This window comes from Chiloscyllium plagiosum, chromosome 2 (genome assembly GCF_004010195.1).
Source record: "Chiloscyllium plagiosum isolate BGI_BamShark_2017 chromosome 2, ASM401019v2, whole genome shotgun sequence".
In the NCBI taxonomy this organism is placed as follows: domain Eukaryota; kingdom Metazoa; phylum Chordata; class Chondrichthyes; order Orectolobiformes; family Hemiscylliidae; genus Chiloscyllium; species Chiloscyllium plagiosum.
The window spans coordinates 7947207-7961943 of record NC_057711.1 but is presented as its reverse complement, the minus strand read 5'-3'; the positions used below and the strand labels follow the sequence as shown (position 1 = coordinate 7961943).

At 40.6% G+C, this 14737-nt stretch overlaps 1 protein-coding gene across 7 annotated transcripts in view; it reads right to left on the bottom strand.

The window, feature by feature from the left end:
- Positions 1-14737, bottom strand: part of nek1 (NIMA-related kinase 1) — a 162909-nt gene that overhangs the window by 70659 nt on the left and 77513 nt on the right. For 4 of the 7 annotated variants that reach the window (XM_043703496.1, XM_043703514.1, XM_043703532.1 and 1 more), the window contains exons 19-20: positions 7900-7983; positions 1026-1109 (exon numbers count right to left, since the gene is read on the bottom strand). The exons of 1 other annotated variant lie outside the window; for it this stretch is intronic. In XM_043703496.1, coding sequence (XP_043559431.1) covers positions 1026-1109; positions 7900-7983 — 168 coding nt within the window. The remainder of the gene's footprint in view (positions 1-1025; positions 1110-7899; positions 7984-14737) is intronic. 2 more of the 7 variants (XM_043703524.1, XM_043703552.1) reach the window with 1 other exon arrangement.

The window sequence follows — 14737 nt, the reverse complement described above, 5'->3', positions numbered from 1 at the left end:
ATGTTGCGAAACTTGAAAGGGTTCAGAAAAGATTTACAAGGATGTTGCCAGGGTTGGAGGATTTGAGCTACAGGCGAGGGCTGTTTTCCCTGGAGTGTCGGAGGCTGAGAGGTGACCTTATAGAGTTTACAAAATTATGAGGGGCGTGGATAGGATAAATAGGCAAAGTCTCTTCCCTCGGGTCAGAGAGTCCAGAACTAGAGGGCATAGGCTTAGGGTGAGAGGGAAAAGATATAAAAGAGACCCAAGGGGCAACGTTTTCACGCAGAGGGTGGTATGTGTATGGAATGAGCTGTCAGAGGAAGTGGTGGAGACTGGTACAATTGCAATGTTTAAGAGGCATTTGGATGGGTATGTGAATAGGAAGGGTTTGGAGGGATATGAGCCGGATGCTGGCAGGTGGGACTAGATTGGGTTGGGATATCTGGTCAGCATGGATGGGTTGGACTGAAGGGTCTGTTTCCATGATGTACATCTCTATGACGCTATGAGAAGAATCAATTTCACTCTCATGTGCTCAGATGCCACTTGAGTGAGTGAGTGAGAGCGAGAGAAGGGAGAGAGCAAGAGAAAGCGGGGAGGGAGAGTCAACATGGTCAATAAAAATTCACAGGATGTGTTTGTTGCTGGATGGCCCAGTACTGATTGCCTACTCCCAATTGCTCTCAAGAAGACAGGAATGGTTTAATGTTTCCTTGGGCTGCTGCTGTCCTTGGGTGTGTCAGTATATCCACAGTGCTTACAAAAGTTTTTGGAAAGAGGGAGCTGTTCAAACACAGGGTTGTTCAGAAAAAGATTAGTTTAATGCACCCCTCAAAATTGTTATAGATGTTTGATCCAGCTTTTCCAATAATTTACTTGAACAGGTTTTAAGCTGTTCATTTTTAAGAGACAACATCCTAATTAATAACTTATCCACTTTCCACATTTGAAAATTCCAAATGACCATTTCAAGAAAATCTTTCCAAAGCCAATACAGACAGCAACCAAATTACAGCTTTCAAGAAGTAGGAATAAGAGTATACCTTCTCTCCTCTAAGTTTTGCTTTAATTTCTTGTCGTTCATTGAAGTTCTGAAGTCGTATTTGTCGGAGTCTTGCCAAGTACTCCTAGTGACATGAACACATATCAGTCCAGAACTCGTGCCTCCACAGGTTTGAGAACAACTTATTCCATTGCCTGAATGCTTTTTTCCACATTAAAAAAAACTTTCATGCTATAATTGACAATATAAAGGCAGAATGGGAACATTGTGAATTTGTTTGATTACTGCTCAAACATCTGACTTGCTTTTATATTTTCCATTCCTCTGGTCACGAAGGGCCACTTTTGAGTTCTACACATTTTTCTTGCAACATTGACAAAAGCAAATGAGCAAAAGAACCCACTGCAATTTGCAATGACGATTCTCCTTCTAATTCAGCCACCTGCTACAGGAACAAGTGGTCAAAAAGAAAGAGCATTACCCTACTGATCCAAAGGGATGGGATCTTCAAAACCTAAGCGGCTATCACCTTCAGTTCAACTGAGAAACTGTAAAAAAAATCCAAATTGATCTGGCTAAGAGATGTACACATCAAGCAACACTGGGACTTGAATCCAGTATCAGGAGGAACACAGAATTCCTGACCTTTGCTGATCTTGCGTGCATGCTAACCTGGATATCAATCAAGTAAGTCTCGGCAAATAGGTACATCAAAGCTTCAACTCAAAAACCTTGCAAAAGTTCTCCAGTTTTACTTTCGACATCAGAGTAACTTGCAAATTGACAACAAGACTTTCATTTATGCATGAATGAAGAAATGCCCACTCATTTCTAATTACGCCTTTAAAAATTCAACGATTTGATAAATTTTGCAATTGTGTCATTCTTTACAATGGAGTCCATCATTCAGTTTCAAGGTAATTTTGATTGAAAACCAGAATCAGAAAGAAAATCATGCAAAGCAGGAACTACAGTTATGCAACACCAACACTTACAAGGAAGGAATCAACCAAGTATCACCAAATAATCAAACACTAATTCAAAGCCACTCAACAATTTATGAAAAATATAAATAAACATTTAAAAAGAATAAAAAGTGATAGCTGGACCACCATAAAACCAAAAAAACTAGCAGCAAACAATTGAAAACAAAACCTAAAGAATATGTCTTTTTAAAAGAAAATCTGAATTTTCACTTGTCAGCCAAACTTCATGATGGCACACTGGTAAACTTCATAGCCAAGAGAATAGTCCATTTGGCCAAGAAAGCAATTGGCCAGCTTTGTCTTCGTAATCCCAATGCTCTCCCTATCTCTTAGTGCCATTAATTCTCATGTAATTAGTGATATTCCTTTTCAACTAACTCTGCAATGACATGCCATGATAATGTAGTTTGCATTCTTATAAATCTGCATTTGAAAGTCTGTTGGAATTCACAATTCAGCAGCTTTACAGAAACTCTAAGATTACATTCCTTTGTTCTGACATCCACACAAGTTAGACAGAAGTCATTCCCCATCTGTTCGGTAACCAAGGCTTTTGATTATTTGAACAGCTTTACAGAACCATACAATCAAATTCATACAGCACAGAAACAGACCCTTAGATTAGATTAGATTACTTACAGTGTGGACACAGGCCCTTCGGCCCATCAAGTCCACATCGCCCTACCCATACCCCTTACCTAACACGACAGGCAATTTAGCATGGCCAATTCACCTGACCTGCACATCTTTGGACTGTGGGAGGAAACCGGAGCACCGGGAGGAAACCCACGCAGACACGGGGAGAACGTGCAAACTCCACACAGTCAGTTGCCTGAGGCGGGAGTTGAACACAGGTCTCTGGCGCTGTGAGGCAACAGTGCTAACCACAGTGCCACCGTGCCCCCCACGCCCACACGTGCCACCCTTAGGTCCAACCAGTCTACGCAGATCATGTTCCCAAACTAAAGTAGTCCCACCTGTCTGCTCTTGGCCCATATCATTCCAAACCTTTCCTATTCATGAATCTGTCTAAATGTCATTTTAAATGTTCTAACTGTATCTGCATCCGCCACTTTCTCTGGCAGTTCATTCCACACACAAACCACAATGTAAAAAGACCACCACTCATATCCTGTTTTAAACTTTCGCGTATTCCCTTGAAAAACATGCCCACAAGTTTTGAACTCCACCACCTGGGTAAAAGACCCTGGTCATTCACCTTATCTATGCCACTTGTGATTTTAAAATCCTCAATAAAAGGTCACCCTGCAACCTCCAACACTCCACTGAAAAAAGTCCCAGTCTTTCCAGTCTGTTTTCATAACTCAAACCCTCCATTCCTCGCAACATCCTGGTTAACCTTTCCTGAACCCTCTCAAGCTAAATAATATCCTTCCTATAAGAGGGCAAACAGAACTGCACACCATAAAGGTATTCCCTGCTTTTCAAACGTTTGCTTTTCACAATTTTGCTTTTACGAAAGAGCTACATTAGTACCTGTTTTCATGAATCCAAAGAGGATTTTCGCTTTTCTGATAAAGATGGCGATATTTTTTTCCCATATAAATCATGCATCTTTGCTTTATGCCATTTTTGCCTTGCGAAAGATTTTCTGGGAATACTCTACTTTCAGACAGCAGGGGTTACCTGTACTCCAGAAGAGGCCTCACCAACATCCTGAACAATCTCCACAGGAAATCCCAACTCCTACACTCAGCTGTTTGAGCAGTGAAGGCACACATGCTTAATGCTTTCTTAACCAGCTATCTACGTGCGATGTTAATTTCCAAAAATTATGAACCTGAATCCCTACAACACTATTCTTGGATTACTCCTTCATGTTCTCATCTCCAGGAAATAGAACCTAAATTTTCACATTAGGTCTGATCAGTACACTATGCATCTTACTGTACTTCACACAACCCCTACAGTGTGGACGCAGGCCATTTGGCCCATCAAGTTCACACCGACCCACTAAGCATCCCACCCAGATCCACCCTCTACACGAATAACCCTGCATTACCCATGACTAATCCATCTAGCCTGCATATCCCTGTCCACCATGGGCAATTTAGCATGGCCAATACTCCTAACCTAACTTTGGACTGTGGGAAGAAACTGGAGCACCAAGTGGAAACCCACGCAGACATGGGGAGAACCTTCAAATTCCACAGACAGACAGTCGAGAGGGTGGAATAGAACCCGGATCGCTAGAGCTGAGAGGCAGCAGTGCTAATCACTGAGCCACCACGCCACACTTTACTTGCTCAATTTTATATAAAGCAAATCTCAAAATTAGGCCCAGCACCCAGAGTCTACTGATATGTTTTCTGTCTGCAAGGTATTGTCTAAGATTCAAGTAACTGGATGCCAAAAATGTTTTGTTCATCTATCCTAGCAAATTGGGAAATGGATCAGCTCACATTCATATTATTCAGTAATCTTTTTGGCTAATCTCTTACCTCCATCAGCAACCTATTGAAATTTTCTGCTGCTTTGTCATAAGATCCTCCACTTGAATTCAACATCAACTAATATAAACTCTTTGACATCCAAGTGAAGTGAAAAGTGGAAATTCCAGCTCCAGTGAGCAATATTACTTCTCACTATCTCAGCAGGTTTTCTTAATCCAATTTTCCACTTCTTACCTCTTCACCAATTTACTGACCCTATCAAAGTTCTATCTAATTCCATGCTTCTCAATCTTGATATTTTTTAAAACTTGCAAATGGAAACTCACAAATAACTTAGAACATTTATCCAACCTCAAAGGTGACTGAAATGTCACATTTCATAAGCCATTAAAATTTGTCTAATTGGTTTGATTGGAAGTACAGGACTATGCAGTTATCTGTTGAAATTCTCCGAAAAATGAAATCTTCAAGTGAGTTTTTTTTTTGTTCTTACATCTGTTCACTAGACGGGTAACAGTGGGACAACAATGTCCAGTTTGCACCAAGAGGGAGATCAAGGATATCAATAGGGAGGCCAAAAAACTTGCAAAGAAACCTGCAAGGGTGGCGATATGCAATCCCTGCCCTTTTTAATTCCAGAGTATCACCAACATAATATACCCCAATTCCTGCCGGGGAACAAACCAATAGTCTGGCGAGTGATAGGAAGAATTAGCCAAGCATCCTTTCTGAATGGTCTGTAGCGAGTGGATGGAAATGGAGAGACACCTAGTTACGTCTAGTGCCTCAGGAGAAACTAGTTAGCTCCAGTACCTGTCGGGGAAGCTGGTGGCGTCATGGCTATATCATTTGACTGGGAATTCAGAGGCCTAAGGTATGCTCTACGGACATGGGTTCAAATCCCACCATTGTAGCTGATGGAATTTAAATTGAGCTTGTTAAATCTGGAATTGAAAGTGACTTTCAGAATGGATCAGTAGAAAAACTCACCTATCCAATGTGACACAAGTTAAGAACTCTAATCCATTCTCCTGGTTTCTCGGGCTCTGTTGCATCTACTATGACAAGGTGACCTGCCGTGCCAGTGCTTCTGATAGCTCTTTTCCCTCTTCTCTTCCTTCTGCATCATAGTTGCCAGGGCTCATGAACAATGTCCCTTCCATTTCCTGCATTCGTCCTTGGACCTCTTCCTCTCCCTTCATAAATCCATATTTGGATTCTCCTTACATTCACCTTCCACCTCATCAGATCCATTGTTCATCTTCTGATGCCGTAACTGAACACGTCTGACACTCCCCTTCCCTTTCAGCATTCCGAAGGAACCATTCTGTCCACAACACCCTGGTCTAGTCACCAAATCACCCACAACACCACGAATGTATCAACTTCCTTTACTGCACAGCAAAACTGCCATACAATATTTTGTATAGATGCAATTTGGAGAACTGGAAAAAAAGGTTTATTCAGACTTTTATATAAATAAATGAAACTCAATATTAAAAACTGAACACCTTTTTCCACTATATTTTGATTATATTTCTGTGGGGTAGCCACTATCTTTGCACTCCCACTGATCCCACCAACTAATTTTGTCTATTCACTAGTTAACCTGGAGGGTTATTCCTTTCTTGTGCACTAATGGAAGGGATGGGGCAGGTTGTTATCTCATCACGGTCAATAGAATTCATTATTTATGTCTCTGTAAGGTCACTCCCATTTAACTTTATTTTTATCACCTGAAATTACACAGAGATTCAACCTGACACCTTCTTGCAACTGGGGTGCCATAACTCCCTTCAAGACATGTTAATACTCCATGATATTACTTTACCCATTTCCTCATGCTTGTGAACAAGTAGAAATTGGGATTTACAATGCACTACCATAATCTCAGCACATCTGAAGCAAATCATAGTTGAAGTAATACATTTTGAAGGTCAGTCACCATTGCTTCTGTATTTCCTTACATTGCAATTTTTGACACAGCAAGGTCACTGAAATATCAAATCAGATAAATTACATCTAGTCTCTCTTCAACATACCCATTGAGAGGTAATTATGGACAAAGACATTGGATGAATCTTATCCTAAACTGTGGCATAGATCTTTTATGTCTGCCTAAAGAGGCAGAAAGAAACTCAATAGATGGTACTTCAGTAGTTACTGAGGCACTGAGATGGATCAGTCTCAATTTGTATTCAAATTTCATTTCTGCGATTCCTGAAAGTAAACTTTCTACTACTGAACCCAAACATATCCTATTCCACACACACACGGTGGCTCAGTGGTTAGCACTGCTACCTCACAGCGCCGGGGCCCAAGGTTTGATTCCAGCCTCGGGTGACTGTCCGTGTGGAGTTTGCACATTCTTTCAGTGTCTGTGTGGGTTTCCTCCGGGTGCTCCGGTTTCCTCCCACAGTCCAAAGATGTGCAAGTAAGATGAACTGGCCATACTAAACTGCCCATAGTATTAGTCAGAGGGAAATGGGTCTGGGTGGGTTACTCTTCGGAGGGTCGGTGTGGACTGGTTGGGCCGAAGGGCCTACTTCCACACTGTAGGGAATCTAATCATTCTAGCTTTTTTTCCCCCACATAACCCAAATAGTCAAAATATAAATAATGCACAGCAAACTCTTGCATCAACATCCTGTCACTTCTCAAAAATCAAAGTTACAAAAATTATTTCTGTTTTCTTATAACCTTTCCATGAAAGATTTAATTGAAGGAATACATTTCTCTCTAGCCAAATTTCTCCTCTTTAAACTGAAGGTTTAAACTGTCCAAGATCAGTTAACTCAGCACAGAGTGGTAGAATTGAAGCCTTGCTGGTCTGCACGCCTGACTGTGCTTGTTGGAAATACACCTGGATTGTTAAAAGCACAGGCTTGGAGAAGTTAACGAGGACAACAAACGTCAGGATATGAAATTAAATTCTTCCACTAAAACAATTCACTCAAGTTTTGCTTTGTCAAGGCAGAGACAGTTTGAGGTAGCAGCTCCCTTCCAGTCTCCCCATGCTAGTCTCAGTCCCATTAAAGTCAATAATTCATTACAATTACTAAGGCAAATTGTCACTTTTATGTTTCCTATTGTGGTAGAGAATATTCTATCAGTGAAGCTGAAGGCATGGTTCTAGGATGACCATTACTGGTTATTTTATCTAGTGTATACATGTTCACCATCAGTAGCTCCTTGAAGGTAGTTCATCAGGAAGACATCAGCTTCATTACTCAAAACAAAAAAGGAGTAACATCAACTGAAAAAAAGAGAACAGTGAAAGATCCCCTTCCACTTCGCTGTACACTTGAAGCACTTCAATATATACCTGCATTGCAAGGAACATTCTGGTGGGTTACAAGGCCCAAATAAATTCTTAGAACACAGGCATACAAAGGAAGCAGGGAATTCTTCCTGTTGACTGGATGTATACTTAAACAGCAGATACGCTGGCAAAAACAGCTCAAAAAGACATGCCACTGACGTTACGAAGATGAGAAACATGCAGGCCTCCTACCTCTTCCTCCTTGCTTCTGGATTTTCCTCTTCCTGTTGAAATGGACCTGCCTCCATAGATAGCTGCCAGGTTTTGCAGAATCCCCTGTTTACCATTCAATGGGTTACATTTAAGAAAATGAGGCGTATGCCAAAAAAGTGCACGCCAAACACAAATTCAATATTTATATGGTCATTGAAAACTAAAATGTAATTTAATACTTTCAGCATGGAATAAAAACAACAATATCATTGCTTCCATAAGAATGCCACCAATCTTTGTTAAAATGTGTTTTAAACCATGTTTAAAACCAACAGCATCAAATTAATATTTACATCTAGGTTTGCGATATTCTAACATTAAGACCCTTGAAGATTTAAGATTTTAAAACAGTATATATAAAAAAAACCTATCTTTTTCTCTGAAAAATGGACAACAAAAAGAAATTTAATTATCTTCAAGGATATTAAATTCAAAGAGACAGATCATCTGTCACCCTAATGCGTCAGCACATGAGTCCCCAAACCTAACAACATATTAACAGGAGTAAGCCATTCAGCCCTTCAAGCTGCTCCGCCATTCAATGGGACCATTGCTGATCATCCTATTCTGTAGCCTGTTCCTGCTTTTGTCCAATACCCTATGATCCTTTTAGCCCGAAGAACACAAGAACTTGTAGGAGTAGGCACTTCAGTCCCTCAAGCCTGCTCCGCCATTTAACAAGATCAGTTGATCTCATCTCTGCCTCAACTCAATTTTCCTGCCTGTGCCCCATAACCCTTTAACCTATTACTAACTAAAATTTGTTGATCTCCTCCTTAAATTTATTCCATGACCCAGTGTTCACCACACTTCGGGGTAGTGAATTCCACAAAATCACAATCCTTTAAGCAAGTAATTTCTCAGCAACCCCACCTCAAATCTACTATCGCTTAGCCTGAAAGTATAACTTCTCATTCTAGATTGCCCCACAAAGGGAAACATCCGCTCCACATCTACTTTGTCGATACCTTTTAACAGCTCGAATTTAACACTTCAATTAGATCTTCTCCCATCTTTCTAAACTCCAGTGAATGCAGGCTGAAACCACTCAATCTCTCCTCATAAGCCTTTTATCTCTGGCATAAACCCAGTGAACCTTCTCTAATGCAACTACAGCTTTCCTCAAGTAAGGGGATCAAAGCTCTACACAGTGTTCCAGGTATGATCTCACCAACGCCTTGTACAATTGCAACATTTCCCAGCTTCTATACTGCATTCTTTCAGGAATAAAAGCCAAATTCAATTTGTTTTCCCTATTTCCTACTCTACTGGCATACTAGCTTTCTGTGAATCTTGAACAAGGACATCCAGATCACCAAAACATTTTGAAGTTTCTCTCTGTTTACATAAGTCGCCTTCTTATTTTCTGACCTGGGATAAGTCACTTATTTCCCTGAAGGTGTACAAATCTGAAATCCTACTCCCTTACATCAGATTTGCTAACAATTAGCATTTTGACTATTGCAGCCAATAACAGTATGCAATCATACAAAGTGGTGCTGTGTAGAATATCTGTATCAGCAGGTATAAATCCACATTATAGATGTGCAAAACTAAGCTGGCTTCCCAGTGGACCCACAACACAAAGGGTCAAATTCACACTGGGTCAGTATTACAAGCTTGATGTAACACTGGAGCTCTACTCTTTCCATGGATCTCAAGCACAAGTTTGGATTTGATCAATAAGTTCATTGCAATTGTTATGAAGTATGAAGTATGGAGTACACACCCCAAGCATAAAAACAGCAAATAGAGAACGAAAGAAAAGGAAGAGATGGTGCAGTGGTAATGTCACTAGACTTAGAATCCAAAGGCCCAGGCTAACGTCCAAAGGATGTAGGTTTAAATCATTACAGCGGCTTATGAAATGTAAAATTAGTTTGTCCCAACACTGGGGCAGGAGGTCAAGGTTCAAGTCCCACCTGCCCCAGTATGTCACAACACATCTGAACAGGTTGATTCATAAATATGTTAGGTGCATAACCTGACATTTACCCACATAATATTTCTCATTGGCCTTGTTCTTGCCCACTCTTTAGCCAGCCTGCCTATATCCCTCTGCAGTACACCAGCCAAGAAATTTAACAGTTGGCACCTTACATCATAGTTGAATGTCTGCATGTACAGAGTGGTGATCCAAGTTTCTGAAGTTACAGCACCATCAGGCTGAGGTTCATGTGCTTGATTGACGGGTGGGACAAAGAAGGAGTGGAAAAAGAAGAAAATTAGACAAGATAACCACAATTTCCATTGTAGGGAGTTGCATTTTCCAGCATAAAGCACAAATGGAATTGAATTTGGTTGCAAGGCCTTTCTTCTCACACCTCATTACTATCATTGAGAATTCACCAGGATATTGTCTGGGATAGAGCATTTCAGCAATGGAGAGAGGCTAGATAAACACTGATTGTTTTCTTAAGAGCAGAAAAGGCCGAGGCAGGACCTGGACGGATGTGTTTAAGATTATGAGGGGCATGGACAATGTGGATAGAAAGCAGTATTTTCCTTAGTTGAAGGGTCAATAATTTTAAGGTAAATGGAGGAGGATTTGACAAATTTTTTTTTCAGCAAAAAAAGGGTGTTGGGAATCTGAAATGCACTGCCTGGGAGGGTACTTGAGGCAGTACTTGATGAGCACTTGAAATGTCATAACATTCAAAGCTATGGGTCTAGTGTGGCAAAGTGGGATTAGTATAGATTTAGTGTAAGCTTTGGCAGCACAGAGCTTTCAAAGAATCCCAACAGTGTGGAAGCAAGCCATTCAGCCCAACAAGCCCACACCAACCCCTGAAGAGCATCCCTCCCAACCGATGGGCCAAAGTGGTTCTTCTACACTGTATGAATCTATGATGCTAGATCGCAATTTGAAGCCATATTTGTCCAGCCTTACATACCAGGTGATATTTCCCCACTAATGTCACACCCTACACTCTGACTTCTATTGCAATCAGTGTTGGCAGGTGTTCCCTGAACTACCTTGCTCCTGATTGATGATGTAGCGTAAATTCAAATAGCATCAATGCAAATAGTGTTACACTGCTTTATGAACTGTTTGCTTTTGCGATTCATAACTAGTCTAAGATCATGCCTTCAAAACTAACGCAGCTCTGCTAAATTAGTCATCCATATGAACAGCACCCTTCCATGCACATGATTCCTTCATTTCACACCTTAATATAATCCATCCAAGCATACAATTTATTTCCTTTCCCATGTCTTGCATCCGTTAAGCAGGATCTCAATGGATAGATAGATTAATTTCCAGTTTACTTTCAAGCAGGGCAAATCTGCCTCTGAACTGAACAGGATGGTGATTGCATATAGGAGGCGATCTCTTAAAAGACTGCACCCCACAGATATGTTGACAAAACATGTGAGCTCAGGATCTCAAAGCTCTTGAGAAACTCCAACTCAGAATCTCAATGGGATTGGAAATGAAGCAGGACAGAAAAGCAGGCAATAGTGGGCAGCACGGTGGCACAATGGTTAGCACTGCTGCCTCACAGTGCCGGAGACCCGGGTTCAATTCCCGCCTCAGGCGACTGACTGCGTGGAGTTTGCATGTTCTCCCCGTGTCTGCGTGGGTTTCCTCCGGGTGCTCCAGTTTCCTTCCACAGTCCAAAGATGTGCAGGTCAGGTGAATTGGCCATGCTAAATTGCCCGTAGTGTTAGGTAAGGGGTAAATGTAGGGGCATGGGTGGGTTGCGCTTCGGCGGGTCGGTGTGGACTTGTTGGGCACTGTAATGTAATCTAATCTAATCTAATTTTGGTGCCAAAATGGGCGGTTTAGTCTGTGAACAGAAAAGTGGGAGAGAAAATCAAATCGGCCCTTAAAGCCTGCTTCTCCACTTCCTAAGATCATGGCCAACCGGACAGTGGCCTCAACTCCACTTTCCGCCTGTCCTTCAGTCAAGAATGTAATATGGCTTTAAAAATACTCAAGGGTATCATCTCTACTGTGCCATATTTAGACAGTTCCACAGACCCACAACCCTCGGAGAAAAGGGTTCTCATCTCTGTCAAAAACAGGAGACCCTCATTTTTAAAATGTTATTACCGAGTTTTAGTTTTTTTAAAATCAACCTGTTCAGATACAATATAGCACACCACTGGAGCAGGTGGGACATGAACCCAGACTTTCTCGTCGAGAGGCAAGGACATCAAAAAAGCCCCCTTCCTCACATTCTAGATTCCTTGTTAAGTACACGTTTGACACCTAGCTCAAGTTAAAACATCAGCTAGATAGCTCTACACCATCTGATTTCTGGTGTAGAGATCCTGAATTCAGACTATTAACATCAAGCCAAATGAAGTCCTGGAAGATATATTGCTAGGAAGTGGACAGCAACAATTATGAAGCTAAATCCGACATTCGCATTGCACAAGCAGACTGCATACATCTCAATTAAAGAGAGAATCTAACCAACGACCCCAAACATTCAAGGCATAAATCAGGTGTGTAATGGAATACTCTCTACCTGCCTGGATGATTGCAAGAAGCTGGATATCATTCAGGACAAACTAGCCCACTTGATTGGCACCACATACACAAATGTTCAGTCACTCCACCACACAATGCACAACAGCAGCAGTATGTACCTTCTACAAGATGCAGTGCAGAAATTCACCAAATCTCCTTGGATAGCACCTTCAAACCCACTACCACCTCCATCTAGAAGGACAAGGGTAGCAGATATTTGGGAACACCACAATGTGCAAGTCACTTCAAGTCACACACCATTCTCTCATGAATCTTTATCATCATTCCTTCAGGCATTGGTGGGTCAGAAGCCTGGAACTCCCTCCGTAATGATATTGTGATTGTCCTTACACTCTCAAGGTTAAAACTAGCTCAAGGAGGCAGCTCATTATACTTCTCCAGGGCAATCTGGAATGGGGAATAAATGCTGGCCTAGCAAGTAATACCCACATTCATAAATAAATAAAAACAACATTTCTGGTCAATAGCAATCCACAGAATGTTAATCTTGGAAGGTTCAGTAATGGCGATATTATGGAAATGGCCAATTTATCTTTTACACAATTTTTCAAAATCCATTTGAAGGTAAAAGCTAGACAAAATCACCATAGTCCCAGGGCTGCTCTCTCATTAGAGGGAGAGATGACGAGTATTGGTTTAACCGAAGAGTCACCATGCATCAGGCAAGATGTGAGGTTGAGAAGGTTGGACCTTCATAATAAACTCAGTTGGTGCAGTGTGGTATGTCAAAGGGCGTTGCACTGCAAACCAATGCCTGTAGACCTCCACTATCACAGTACACTCATTTGCTGACTAAACAATGGTTGAAAGTAGAATACAACCAAAGAGTATGATAAAGGCAGCAAAAAGTGGCACACTCTGGTTTTACAATAATATAGTTTATACACCTAGTTTAAACGTAAAGTTTTGATTCACATTTTCTTCGCACAGCTAACAATGGACTGGAACTTTCCTAGCTGAGTTAATGACACCATTATGCACAGAAGTGACAGAAAGTGTATAGCAATGCTCAGAATCTATTGCAAGCATTTTACCACTCATTTGTGTAAATTACAATTGAGATAAATACATCTTATGAGCCATGTTGGTTACAGCATTTGTTAGACTGGTGAATATGGGGCTCAGTGATGTCATATTTTAGTTTAGACATTTACAGATACGTTACTTAAGAAATCACAGTCTAATCATCTTCCTGTCATAATCAAGTTAGAAGTGTCAACATTTGGGACGGGAAATCAATAAAAGTTACAGAAAAATTAACCAAAATAATTATTTGTTTAGAATTTAATGACTGAAAACAGAAGCAAACATATTTCATGCAAAACACAATTTTTCCCAAGTATTTAATGTATGCAGTCCAATATTTAAAATCGAAATATTTGCTAAACAGAAAACACAAATTGCTAAATTTCATTTGCAAAACAATACTTTCCTATCTCTCTCCTGTTTCCAAATTTAACAGGGCATTTGCCTGTTCAAATAACCAGTTTAAAAATTAGCTGCAGTATTTTTACAGAAAATGGTGAATGTTCAAATGCTCATGGTACAGGCAGTAATTCACAGTTCAGCGACCGTCTTCATTTCAAAATAATATGAAATTTGTTACCATGCAGGGAGAAAAAGAAACCTGAAAAAAGGTCTGAGCTCCATTCTAAACTATTCTTATTCAACTTCTTTTAGGCAATGGAGAACTTAAAATAATTGTTAAAACTCACAAAAGCCACAGCAGTACATGCAGTATTGGAGCGTGCAAATATTAATGCCAAAATATGTCACAGGAAACCAATGCTGCTATTCTGTTATAAAAAGAAACAGAAACATCAGAAATAGTCTGCAGATCAAGCAGCATTTCTTAGGTAGAAACAGAGCTAATGTTTTATGACAAGATTAAACAGAAGGAGGTGATATCGGAGGACTGGACAACTGAATCCCTCAAGCTCTGTAATTCAATAAGATCGTGGTTGATCCGATTGTGGTCTCATCTCTACTACCCCACCTCACAACCTCTGATACCCTTGTTAGTCAAGAATCCATCTACGTCCACCTAACAATATTATAAATGGTGCTGCTCTGGGAAAGAAAGAGAGCTCCAAAGTCTCATGTCCTCCCAAACAAATTCTCATCTTATTTTGGCAAGCACCCCTTTTTTTTTAAATGATATTTTATTTCCTCAGAATGAACAAAACCTCTGACACTGCTGTTTTTCTTTTACCCCACACCACTGCCTGACAGCAGTAATGCTTACTTTTAGCACCCTGTTTTAAAAAATGTCTCCCCTAGTCCGTTATTAAGGAGATACATGTTAATCATTTCTCT